This window comes from Bactrocera tryoni, chromosome 4, assembly GCF_016617805.1.
Source record: "Bactrocera tryoni isolate S06 chromosome 4, CSIRO_BtryS06_freeze2, whole genome shotgun sequence".
Lineage (NCBI taxonomy): Eukaryota > Metazoa > Arthropoda > Insecta > Diptera > Tephritidae > Bactrocera > Bactrocera tryoni.
In genome coordinates, this window is record NC_052502.1 from 5327162 (window position 1) to 5339837 (window position 12676).

The following is a 12676-nucleotide window of genomic DNA, read 5'->3' on the forward strand; positions in this document are numbered from 1 at the left end:
ATGTTTAAGGGAATGAAATCACCAATAGTGATTACTTTGCAAAGTTTTAATCGTTGTTTAACCGTCTACAGTTTTCCTGTATCAAGGTTTATAAATTTAAGTGCTTATTTTGTAGCCACTTTTTCACAGTGTCTTTCGATTTCCTTCAACTTATTAATTAGTAATTGCATTTCCTCAGTGCTACATACGAATTCAACAATAGTTTCTCGTTCCCCATTGGTTTCATTATAACGGCCAAGATTTACATGAAAACTCACTTCGCCTGTACTACAGTCAGAAGTAGATGAGCGAACATCCGCCATAATACGCCATTGTACATCAGTAATATGTGGAAAATCACTTCCTATTTGCAATTGACGAATGGTTAGCTCCTTTCGATTATCGTCATAGATGCGGACCAATTCCTCTAATATAGTTGATTGGATTTCACATTTTTCCAAAAATGCTCGCAAACTCCCAGCATCAGTTCCGTGTTTGGTAGCTATCGCTAGTAATGTTACTACAGCATATTCACTAAGTTTCGCTTTATCTGCATTCGTTACGTAGATATCCGGTACGGATGGAACACCTTTATCAAAGAAAACATTCCGTAAATACTGTTAAATTTAAGTAAATACATACTCACTTGCTTCAGGAGAAAGTGTATGTTTCAGTGTGTTTGCTATTAGCTTTTTCGAAATGTCTATATTTATATCTGTGCCCAACTGCTGAAGACCCTTTATCACAGGTTCGGAAAGCTTAAGAGCCATTTTTGTACAATATTATTTGTTTACTTAAATACCTCCAGTGCTAGTTTTATCATCGAGTTGTTTTTACATTTCTTCTGTTCACTTTTGACTTTGACGTAAAGGAATGATACACCGCCTTTAAAGACATGTTATCGATGTTAAAATCGATAAATAATAAATTCAAAATTATCTGAAAATGTTTTAAGGGGAAACAAGTGTGTTAGAGTTCAGTTTATTTTAAAGGTTAATGAAGTTCATAAATTAATGTATTAGGATGCTCAATGCAAATTTACGTAAAATATCAATTAACTTTCTTTGACAGAAGCGGGAAAGTGAACAATGTGCATATATTCCTAAGCAAGTGTGCATATGTACGTATAGCCACATAAGCACATGCATGAAGGGTATTTGTAGTACGTAAAAGTTTGTCCATATTATTATTTAGCATTGCATAGAAGTAAACAGAAATAAAGTGTTTAAACAATGGTTTTGGCCATTACATCCCCATTTCTGTATGCATGCTCAAAATATGTTTTTCGAACTTCACTTCGCAACTTTAGAACACTCGTTGACGTTCATCCCAGAGTGCAACGATCGCTTAAGAAAGGAGAAGCGGTTGTGGCCTTAGAATCGACGATCATTACGCATGGCATGCCTTATCCACAAAATATTGAGACAGCGCAGTTGGTGGAACAGCTTGTTTCTGAAAATGGTGCGCTAGCTGCAACTATTGCAATAGTCGACGGTCGAATAAAGGTAGGTCTTACCTCAGAGGAAATGGAAAAAATAGCAAAGAAAACCCGTAATGAGATAATGAAAATTTCAAGACGTGATTTACCTTATTTGGTAGCTACAAGAGGAAGTGGAGGCACAACTGTAGCAGCTACAATGATCATAGCCCACATGTTGGGAATAGATATATTTGCTACTGGAGGTGTTGGCGGAGTTCACCGCGATGGTCATGTTACATTGGATATATCAGCAGATCTGGTGGAGTTAGGACGAACACCTGTTACGGTAGTGTCAAGCGGAATTAAATCGATATTGGATATACCTCGAACTCTTGAATATTTAGAGACCCAAGGAGTATGTGTTGCGACTTATGGAGTTGAGGATTGCAATTTTCCTGATTTTTATACACGCAATAGTGGATGCAAGGTTCCATATAACCTAAATGGACCATTGGAAGCTGCTGACTTAATAAAAGCTTTGAAAGAGTTAGATTTAAAATCAGGAATTTTGATTGGTGTACCTGTACCTGAGCAATTTGCAGCGAATAAAGAAATGATTGAAGCAGCAATCGAACAAGCAACGTGTGAAGCAAAACTTCAGAGAATTTATGGCAAACAAGTAACGCCTTATTTGCTGGCCGCAATAGCCAAAATAACACAGGGAAAAAGTCTAGATGCAAATATTGCGCTGATTAAAAACAATGCTAGCATTGCTGCTCAAATATCGCGTGAATTATCCAGGGGAAGTAAAAGTTATACGTTCAGAGGTGAATCTATACCTAAATCCGTCTCCACACCCCTAGTGATTGGTGCCTCAATTTTAGATCTTTCATTAACTATGGTAGATGAAATTCCAGGTGTGCTTGACGGAGCTACGTATTGTGCAAAACCAACCGAATCAGCGGGTGGTGTTGGACGCAACATTGCCGAGGGTATTTTTAAATTGTATGGCGCAGCAAACTTTATTTCCATTGTTGGTGACGACCAACTCGGGAAAAGCTTATTAAAAATGATTCCTAGGCCTTTAAGAAGTTCTGTAATGGTCGATGAAGAATGTGCTACTTCCCTCTGCACTCTACTTTTTGATAAAACTGGTGACTGCAAAATCATTTTAGGAAATATGGAGATTCATCAAAATATTACGGTAGAAATGATTCAACGATATGAGGAGCAGATAAGTTCCGCTCCAATAATTGTAATAGATAGCAATCTCTCGTTTGAAGCAATGGAATGCGCTCTGCGTCTAGCTCAAAAACATCGGCGACCAGTGTTTTTTGAACCAACGGATATGCGAATTGCTCACAAACCGTTTACTCTACCCAAGAGCCTTACACAACAGATTCGAATTATATCGCCAAATATTTATGAATTGCATACCATTGTAGAAGCTATCACGGGAACTCCAGTACACAGTAAAGTTAACAACAGTGATCCAGTAGAGACTTTACTGGAGAAAGCCAAATACCTGCTGACACTTGTCCAAGGTCATTTCGATTGCATTGTTCTAACGCTTGGACAAGAAGGCGTATTACTTAGTTTGAATGGTGACTTAGCTGCATCCGGTAAACCATTGTTTGATGTAAAAACTGGCTCTTATTTACCCATGACTAAAAGTAAACAAAATGTTAACGCACTTCGGTTTTACAAAGCACCTATAGTAGAAAACATTAAAAATGTGTCAGGGGCAGGTGATAGTTTTACAAGCGGTTACATAACAGCACTTTTACGAGGCTATGACATGAAAAATTGTGTAGCGTTGGGATTTCTGGCGGCAGAACGGGCTCTGCAATCACGTGGCGCAGTACCGATTCGCTATTTCAGTGATGAAATTGAAGAATCTAACAGTTTAGAATCAGCTTTAAGAAACCTTAAGGAAACGTCTTTGTAAGTTTACGTTATTAACTCATATTGATTGGAGCCATATTTTTATGCCCATAAAAAACTTTTACTTTGAACAATAATCACATTTATATCAACATAAGTATAAAAAAATGTAAATACGAGTATGTATCAATCTTTTAAAAAAAAATTTATGGGCACACTTCCATATATAATTGAGCATTTCTATAAAGTCATCTCCCTAAAGGGAATAAGACAACATAGCTATATAAATTAAAATCATTTTTGAAACAACATTATTGATTTTGTATAAGAAATAGGTTAACAATCTTCTTATTTGGTTTATTTAATCTTATAATAAAACGTTCACTTTTTCATAGAAACTGCTACGATACGAATACTCCTTTTAAGACTATTTATACACGTTATATACTTCCTCTGGATGTATCCTAATAAGCCCATCTGTAAAAAATAACAAAAGTTTATAAGGTTTAAAATAACAATAATAAAGTATGCATTCAACGAAAAACTGTTACTGTTTGACAGTAAGTTTTCCTTAAACTTACAATTTCACCACCTTATCCTTGCCACCAGATGCCACTCGTGTCCCGTCCGGAGCCCAATCCACAGCGAAAACCTCATCTGCATGACCCGGCAATTCTTGTGCTAATTTTTTCGTTTGAACGCTCCATACTTTCAGAGTTGAATCTTTACTACCACTCACCAGCAATCGTGAGTCTGCTGACCATGCCAGTGTATAAGCAGCCTGAACATGTCCTCTGAATGTAGTTATAAATTTGCCATCTTGAGCGCGCCATAGGCGAATTGACTTGTCGAAAGAGGCAGATGCAATGAGCTTAACATCAGGTGAGTATTTAACATCATTGACCACATTTTGATGACCCGTCATTCGTTCTACACATTTATTTTGATTTGAACGCCAAAGATAAAGCGTGAAATCATCGGAACACGATACTAATGATTCAACACCATCGGGGCAAACTTGATTGTATCTTTGTAAAGCCATTTCTTTCAATTCATTCTCTAAAAATATTTGGTTGCACTCATTTAAGTTTTCTCTGTATGATACGAATTTATTTTAACTTACTGGTTTTGATACTTACTTTCAATTTCTGAATATTTCTTTTTACGATCAGTTATTGGATGGAACGGTCCCGTTCGTAAAACGTAATCCGTATTCAGCGCAATATTATTTACCCAATGAGCATGTCCAGAAAATGTTCGGCATAGTATTCCATCATCTGCCCTCCACATCTTTACTGTACGATCCTTAGACGAAGTGTAAATAAGCCCAGATCCACCCCATCGTACAGCGGTTACTGAACTAGAGTGCCCTGATATATTTAGAATGCAATGTCCCAACACGGTGTCCCAAATACGGCAATCTCCATCCGTACCGGCACTGGCTAATCGGCGACAATCGGGATTCTGATGATATGGTTCCCAGCTCAAACAGTTTATCCATTTCTTATGACCGACTAATGTTCGACCGATTTGTTTACCATTCGTTGGGTCCCATAATATAATATTTCCTGCTTTACAAGCGCTTGCTAACTTTTTTCCATCAGGCGACCAAGCAACACACATTACCCACTGTTTGTGCAACGCACATGTATGATGTGGTGTTTCGGTTGTCAAATCCCATAATCTCACTGTTGTGTCACCTGATCCACTAGCTAAATGTTCGCCGTCTGGGCTAAAGCTAATTGAAATTACAGCTTCTGCATGACCTGGCATTGAGCTTGTACATCGTGTTACTGGTCGAACTTTAAACACAGCTTGCGGTTGATATACAATTTTGATTACATTTTCAGTGTCTATTGAATTTAAATCCAAAGCGCTGTTAAGAGTTTTTTTAATCTCTTCTTCTCCCACAAAGAATAGGTATGGTGTCGGTTCATCATTTTTTAATAACGCATTACAAATAAGACCTAGCTGCTCCACGGTGACTGTAATAGGTAAATCTATTGGAGGGCCTGCCTCCTCTCCAGTATCTGATACGAGTCGTGCTTGAACAGTACGTCCATCGTCCACTTCCGCTACTTCCGCTACTTCCTCTATTTTTTGTCGTTTGGACATATTTTTATAAAACAGTTTGTCGAATTGTACTTTTGGTAGTTATCAATGGAGTGATTGTCAACAACAAACAAACACGTGCCGCCGGACTCAAAACATCATTGCCACATAATCTTATTCAATAATATGCATTTCAGCAGTGCTATTAGGGTGCGCTTATGTGAAGTATATGACGTGTTCAAAACTACTCGATAAAATAATACGCAAAGTAGTTATCTTAAAACTGGTTTATTCGAATGTTTTTTTTTTTATTTATTTGTAACAAAATTAAATATAACTATTATATAGATTAGTACCGATATTTTCATTGTTTTCTTCTGGTTCCGACATTCCCCACATTGCGCCCAAAAATCATGAAGTTTTAAATGAAAATAACTAACTAAATACGCCTTTTAGATTCTAGATTATTTTATATTTCCGTCTGGAATTGACTGCTCTTGTACCATTGATTTGACTTGTTTATAAATACTATCTAACAGATAGAGAATATTTTTGGTAAAAAACAATTGGGAACCATATTCTATTCTAGAATTACTGTCATTTTGAATTAATAAGATAGTAAATACAAATTTTATTAAACACTTATTTTAGTATGAAAATTAATATAATGTAGATAAGCCTTTATGAAACTGTCAAATTTCATCAAATAGATGTGCACCACTTTGTTTATACAGATCTTTAACTAAACAACCTCATTTTTGCATCCACTGAACGGCCACAACATTTGATTTGGTGTTGTTTTAAGAGTAACATTAAGGACGTTTTTTATTTAACTTGTATTTCACAAACTAACTCAAAATGGAAAAAAGCGAATATGAAATACAGCATTTCAATTTCTCTGTAGAACAGTTTTCGTTAGAGCGTAAGTATTTCCATTTATATAATAAATTAAGGTCATATCAAACAACTATATGCAGGGCGGCATTATTTGAATAAGATATTATCACTGACACTTCAATCAATGGTGAACAAATTATCCATGGGTAATGACGATACAACCGTATTTTTACAAGAGCAGAAAGAAAAAGTGAAAAGCAAAATGCTTAGTGACATGGAACAAAACCTCACAGCTATTGAGAAAATGGACTTAAAGAATTTTTCTATACCGGATTATGTTCTGTTGGCGACAGATTACGATCATTCCAAGCAATATACTGAAGAAGATGAAATGAATGCAGACAAAGAGTTAGCAGACATGAAACAAAAATTTCTTGAGGTGAGCTGGATATTGATTTCCTTTAAATATTGTTGTGAATTTCTCATTTCTCCTAACAGAACTCTGTAATGATAGCGTCGTTGAAAATTGAAAATGTAAAATATGAAGAAATAAGCATAGAGATGAACAATGAAGAGAAATTGTTACTACAAATTCAAACGGCATTGCAATTAATGGAATCCCAATGGGAGAAGGTGAAACATTTGGCTAAAGAAACTGAAAGTTTGGAACAATAGAAGAGGTATTTGTAATTAATGATATTTGTTGATGATTAAATTGGGGAATAAGAAAGGCATTGATTTTGATAAATAAAAAAATATTTTTATAATTCACAACAATTGTTCAATTGTTTTCAGAAAGTAGTATTGGCCATAAATATAAATGGGAAGGTATAGGTGGGAGAAAATATTTCCCAACTAGTTTTTGAAATGTCTGTCCTGGTTGTGGGAATTGTCTCTACTCTGCATGGTGCACCAGGTCGACACCAGGTTAACATAGAAATGACTGTGGTGTGAAGATTTTTAACAAGAAAAATAATATTTGAAAAAAAAATGTTTTCTGCAAAAATTTCTATACTAACACATTAACTGAGGTTGTTTCCATGAAGATAATGCGTGCATTTTTCTAAAGTTAGGAAAAACTTATCTACAAGAGACGTAAAATTCTCACATTGCAATTGCATTATACGCAAACAAATCGTCTTCTTCCACTTTTCCACTGTGAGCGCATTAAAATATATACTTTTGTTGCATATTTCTACCCACTCTATCCCATGTTGCAGTGCACTTTTTGTCAGTCGCTTCTGTTTTTCAGTCTCAAACAGACACAATATGTAATAAGCCGTATGGTTAATGGCAAGAATCGCTAAAATGCTCCGTTCTTGGTGGGGTTTATGTTTATTTTTAAGCGCACAATGATACGATGTGTGCATGTCTGCTATGTGATGTGAGAATTTTTTATATCTTTTGCAAAGAAATTTGCGATATTAATATACCTGCTACTCTGAGGCAGATGTATTGCTCGGCAACAATTGCCGAACTGTGTATGTAAGAATGCAAAATTCGAAATGCTCGACCATTTGCATGCTTGGGCCTTGAGTTTGGCTGAATAGTCGTCGATACCACAGTCGTTGTTGCAGCCACGAGTTTTACAGCAGCAGAATAATATTTTTGGTGTGAGGGTAAGATTGGAAGAAAAAATGTCAGATTTTATGTAATTCCTAATTAAAAGTAGGCGTTTTCAGACTGTATTAACTTGATTCAAACGTAAATTGCATTCATATAAGATGAATGTGGAAAAATTGAGGCGGCTGCAATCACAAGTGCGGATAGGAGGCAAGGGCACAGCCCGTCGTAAGAAGAAGGTTATGCACCAGACTGCCACTACGGATGATAAAAAGTTGCAAAGTTCTTTAAAAAAGTTATCCGTTAGTACCATTCCGGGAATTGAAGAAGTGAACATAATCAAAGACGATCTAACCGTTATTCATTTTAATAATCCTAAAGCGCAAGCATCTCTCTCTGCAAATACTTTCGCTGTCACCGGACATGGAGAGACAAAGAAAATTGTAGAAATGTTGCCGGAGATATTGCCACAGCTGGGTCAAGAGACGGTGGTGCAGCTGCGCATGTTCGCTAATTCAATGACGGGTACAAAAAAAGCGGCGGGAACTATGGGCGGTAGTGATGCGACTGCGAGCACAAATATGCTTTATAGCGTTGTAGAAGAAGATGATGTACCTATGTTGGTGAGTGACTTCGATGAGGTGGCTAAAATAGAGGCAATGAAAGTGGGAGAGCAAACTACTACTACTAATGAAAAACCGGCACTTGAAAAAACCGAAACCAAAGGAGAATCGGCTGCAGTGTTACCACTCTTATCGGAAGCTAAGGGTAATGAAAAGGGAAACAATGTGCAACCGTTGGAAAGTTTAAATTTAAATGTAAAATCAAGCGAAAAGTTGGAAATACAGAACGAAAATGAAACTAATATTAAAAAACATGAAATAAATACAGAAAAAGAAAACTTAAATAGAACTGAGAAGCTAAATATCAAATCAACAAATGATATAGGAAAAAATAAAGAGACACAAAAGAAGAATGAAAAAAAATCACAACAAAAACAGGAACCTTCCAGGCAAAAGTCTAAGCTTGAAAATAAGAGTCAAACCCCCATTAAAGATAATAAGAAACCTGATGAAATTGCTTCAAAAACTACAACATTAAAATTAGACGGCAACAGAGAAGTTGACGAATCTAGTAAAGATGATGTTACTGATGTCATCGAATCGGAAAAGCCAGTACAAATAACTGAAATATCAAAAAATGTTAAGAATAATGGGGATAACCAGCAAACAAAACAATCACAGCAAAAGTCGGCGAAGGCAGAACTACCAGCTACAACAAAGGCGAAGGAAAAACAAATGGGACTAAAAGAAAAAGAGGAAAAAAATATCGAAAAACAAGATGAAAGTCAACAAACCAAGACGAGTATAGATTCAATAGATGCAGTAAATATTGAACAACAGTCAGACGATCAGAATCAGACACAAAAACTTCCCCTGCAACAACAACAAAAGAATGAGTCGCCAATAAAACAAAAAAATAAACAGCCTCAACAAAAACAACAAAATCAAGAAAGCCAGAAAAAAACGGATACTGAGAAAGGATTGAAAAAAGCGGATCTTCTGCCAAAATCAGGTAAGCAGGACGAGAAACAAATATTAAAATCATCCAAAGAAAAGACAAGCAATGAAAAACAATCTGAAGGCACTAAAAAAAATGTTAAAGAGGCATCAGGTAATCAAAAAAAGTCAGACGCGCAAATTAAAAGCTCACAAGAAGTGAAGGAAGTTTTGGCAGATGACGGAAAAGAATCCAAAAAAGCTGAACCTCTTCCAGAGTCAACTAAGCAGGACGAGAATCAGCAACAGAAATCTGATTCTGTGGCTAAAGATTATGAAGAGGGAAAGCCTTCCAAAAGTCAGCAAGAAATTGTAATGGAAGAGGTAGATAAGCAAAAACCGGAAAGTCAACAGGTTGAAAAAACTTACAAAGATATATTATCTATAAAACCCACTATAGAAACCGGAAAGCCAGCCGAAACGGATATACAACCACCAGACTTATCCATCAAAACTGTTGCTTTACAATCATTAGAATCTAGCGAGAAGATGATGCAGATAGTAAATGAAATTGCTAAAGATATTCTGATAGAAAATTTGAATAACATGTCAGAGGAAACTATTAAAAAAGAGTCGCTACCTGAACTTCCATCTGATCAACAGGAAGCGGTGGAAAAAACGATTGAATCCGTGCTAAGTGAGGAGCTAGAAGCTACAAACACATCTGTTGAAAAAACACAAGAGAAAGAGTTGAATACCGACAATCTAAAGTCCCAAAGCCCATTGCCTGAAACAAGCTTGGAAGTTGTTCAAGATCTTGATAGTAATGTAGAATCATTAAACAAAGATTCAGACGTAAAGGATGTTATTATTGTTAAAGAAATATTACCTAGTGTTAAAAAAGAGATCATTGCAGACAGTCCATCAATAGCAAATACAATTCTTCCGAAAGTAGGCGAAAACAATGATAAAAGTATGACAGTAGTGGAACAGATCCCCAATGCGCAGATACTTGAATCGCAAAAGGTTGCTACGCCAGAGGGTGACACTTTAGGCGAACAATTAGCGAAACAGCCTACATTAGCTGAGATAGTACAATCACTGCCACCGGCAATACCTTTGCCCACATTGCAAATACCTGCCAATAATAATAAGATCGACGATGTGAATAATGAAAAATTGATTGCTATAGATTCGGCAAACAAACAGCCATCAATGGCCGAAATACTACAGTCACAACCCCCGATAATACTACCGGCTGCAGTCTTATCCTCACCAAACAATACTATAAATGTAGAAATGAAGGATATTAAGAAGTCAGAGATATTAAATAAAGCAGATGTAAAAGAATTACAATTAGATTCAAGCACTACCGTTGAAGAGGAGAAATTGTGTCAACCGCAAGACCAAGGATCCATTATTCCTGAACTATCAACATCATCGTCTGGCAATGTATCAGTTCAACGTCAAATTGCTGATGAAAAACCTGCGCGCATATCAATAAGCTCTAAACAAAAGGCATCACCACCAAAACAGACCACAAATATTAAGAACTCGAACGAAACAACGAAACAACAGCCGAAGCCATCTACAACAGGCGATGTTAAATTAAAGTTGGTAACGAAGCCGCAACCGGGGCAACAGCTTCAACAACAACAAACATCAAAAGTTAAATCAAAGCCAACGAATAACAACAAATCTACACCAACAAGCCCAATAACGCCAACGACGACAAACACACCGTCGAAGTTGTCACCCGAAAAAGGAATAACTGACAAACAGCAGCCAATAATTCCCGCTACAAAGGCGGCTCCTGATTCAGCAGCAAAAAAGGCAAATTCACCGCAAAAACAACAACAAACGGATACATCAGCAAAATCTAAGACAACATTGGGAGCAAGTACTAAATCTGCACGACCTAATACAGGAAATACCGGGACAACACCTGGCACTACTAAGAAAGCAAACACACCGCCAGCAGCAAGTAAAACAAATGCAAACACTGGTGGAAAACAGCAAAAAATTAACGTAAAAGGTACGGTGTCTGGTACGCAAATAGTAGCTGAACAACCCCGAGCTTTGGTAGAAACAAAATCAGTACCAACAACGCCGCCAACCTCGTCACCAACAACTGAAAATACTGCTACATTGGACAAACCATCCCTTTCGAAATAATAAAACTTCTCCCTCAATATGATGAGAAGATTTAGTTGAGTTTAATTATGTTGCATTGTTCTTACTTTCATTCATGCTTTTATGACTTACTCTCAATGAATATTTTAACTTGCTATTGCATTTGCATTTTATGAATTTTTATTTATTGAAAGCTCCTTTGATGGTTCATTCATGAATTCATTAATTTTTGTATTCATTCTTAAACATTATTTCAACAGATTATACTAACCTGCTATCATAAACGCCTTTACATCACATATACAATATTCATACTAATATGTTCATGCTAAAAAATATTCATACTAATATGCTAAAACAGTTTTCACCACTAACACCGTTTTAAAGTTAGCGTTTCTTAAAATAAAAACAAGAAAATGTTTCAGTAAATATACGATGCAAGAAGGAAACACATAGTTTTCAAATAGGTTCCTCATCTATTTGATTTTTGGACATCGATTTAGATATATTCTTGGTTGTTTATAGTTTGCTTAGTTTTAGGTGTTGTAAAGAACCAAAATGTAATTCTAAATTAATAACTGAAAATAAATTGTATTACTGAAACTAATTTTAGTGTTTAATGCTTATAAATTTTTAAGTTCCTCATAGATTGGAATGGAAAGATTTCATTAGATTTAAAAAATGTGAACATTTAGAGGATATTGCCGCTTAGTGTTTTTTATGTGTTAATCTGAAACTAACCGCTGCTGTCAAAATTAATAACGGCTTAAACTCAAGAGCAGTTACATACATTCAGACATACATAAGTATGTACAAATAATAATTATTGTTTATTGACAAGAACACTACCCCATATAGGCATACAAACTTATAAACATTGTAAATATGTATGTGGATTTATTAAAATTTTTCTTTATTGCTTTGAGATCACCTCGAACTGTTGGAAATGAAAGAAATTAGTCCAATATATAGGAATGTGGAACTTGAACTCATTTCGGGAGAAAAACAAGAGAATATGCTAAACAGCTTTTAATAATATTAACCAGTTTTTCAACCGGCAAAACACTATTATTGAGATTATAGGCGATAAGTTTATAAGTGTCAACATACTTATGTATGTATACAGGGACATATAAAATCAAAGCAAAAAGGTGCGTCCGCCGTTAGCGTGAATATTGATAGAGTTGTTCATACATACTAAAAACATACTGATGTATGTATGTACACACGCAGATGTACCAACTAAGCGGTCATAGAGAGAGAGAAAACCGAGAGTTTACAAGTGTTTATCAGATGGAGGGACGTGGCG

The 12676-nt window shown here is 35.9% G+C and overlaps 5 protein-coding genes across 7 annotated transcripts; 3 read left to right on the top strand and 2 right to left on the bottom strand.

Moving 5' to 3' along the window:
* Window positions 1-3: 3 nt before the first annotated feature.
* On the bottom strand, window positions 4-845 carry LOC120773825 (COMM domain-containing protein 3). Its single transcript, XM_040102938.1, has 2 exons — window positions 626-845; window positions 4-568 (listed from the first exon to the last, which is right to left on the bottom strand). The coding sequence occupies exons 1-2, from the start codon at window positions 747-749 to the stop codon at window positions 105-107; spliced, it is 588 nt and encodes a 195-aa protein (XP_039958872.1). The 5' UTR covers window positions 750-845; the 3' UTR covers window positions 4-104.
* Window positions 846-953: 108 nt separating this feature from the next.
* On the top strand, window positions 954-6159 carry LOC120775832 (pseudouridine-metabolizing bifunctional protein C1861.05). Its single transcript, XM_040106197.1, has 2 exons — window positions 954-3343; window positions 6070-6159. Exons 1-2 carry the CDS (start codon window positions 1212-1214, stop codon window positions 6104-6106), a joined length of 2169 nt encoding a protein of 722 aa, XP_039962131.1. The 5' UTR covers window positions 954-1211; the 3' UTR covers window positions 6107-6159.
* Window positions 3468-5963, bottom strand: LOC120775833 (protein Notchless). Its single transcript, XM_040106198.1, has 3 exons — window positions 4423-5963; window positions 3865-4342; window positions 3468-3760 (listed from the first exon to the last, which is right to left on the bottom strand). Exons 1-3 carry the CDS (start codon window positions 5396-5398, stop codon window positions 3748-3750), a joined length of 1467 nt encoding a protein of 488 aa, XP_039962132.1. The 5' UTR covers window positions 5399-5963; the 3' UTR covers window positions 3468-3747.
* Window positions 6160-6168: 9 nt separating the features above from the next.
* Window positions 6169-6874, top strand: LOC120775834 (GRIP and coiled-coil domain-containing protein C27D7.02c-like). The gene is made up of 3 exons (XM_040106199.1): window positions 6169-6257; window positions 6313-6611; window positions 6671-6874. Exons 1-3 carry the CDS (start codon window positions 6194-6196, stop codon window positions 6845-6847), a joined length of 540 nt encoding a protein of 179 aa, XP_039962133.1. The 5' UTR covers window positions 6169-6193; the 3' UTR covers window positions 6848-6874.
* A 306-nt stretch (window positions 6875-7180) lies between these two features.
* LOC120775831 (enolase-phosphatase E1-like) lies at window positions 7181-12488 on the top strand. 3 transcript variants are annotated; one of them, XM_040106196.1, is made up of 3 exons: window positions 7181-7791; window positions 7845-11028; window positions 11071-12488. In XM_040106196.1, exons 2-3 carry the CDS (start codon window positions 7897-7899, stop codon window positions 11407-11409), a joined length of 3471 nt encoding a protein of 1156 aa, XP_039962130.1. In that variant the 5' UTR covers window positions 7181-7791; window positions 7845-7896; the 3' UTR covers window positions 11410-12488. The 3 variants fall into 3 exon arrangements, with proteins under 3 accessions (XP_039962130.1, XP_039962128.1, XP_039962129.1); XM_040106194.1 differs by having other exon boundaries at window positions 7845-12488; XM_040106195.1 differs by having other exon boundaries at window positions 7855-12488.
* The last annotated feature ends 188 nt before the right edge of the window (window positions 12489-12676 follow it).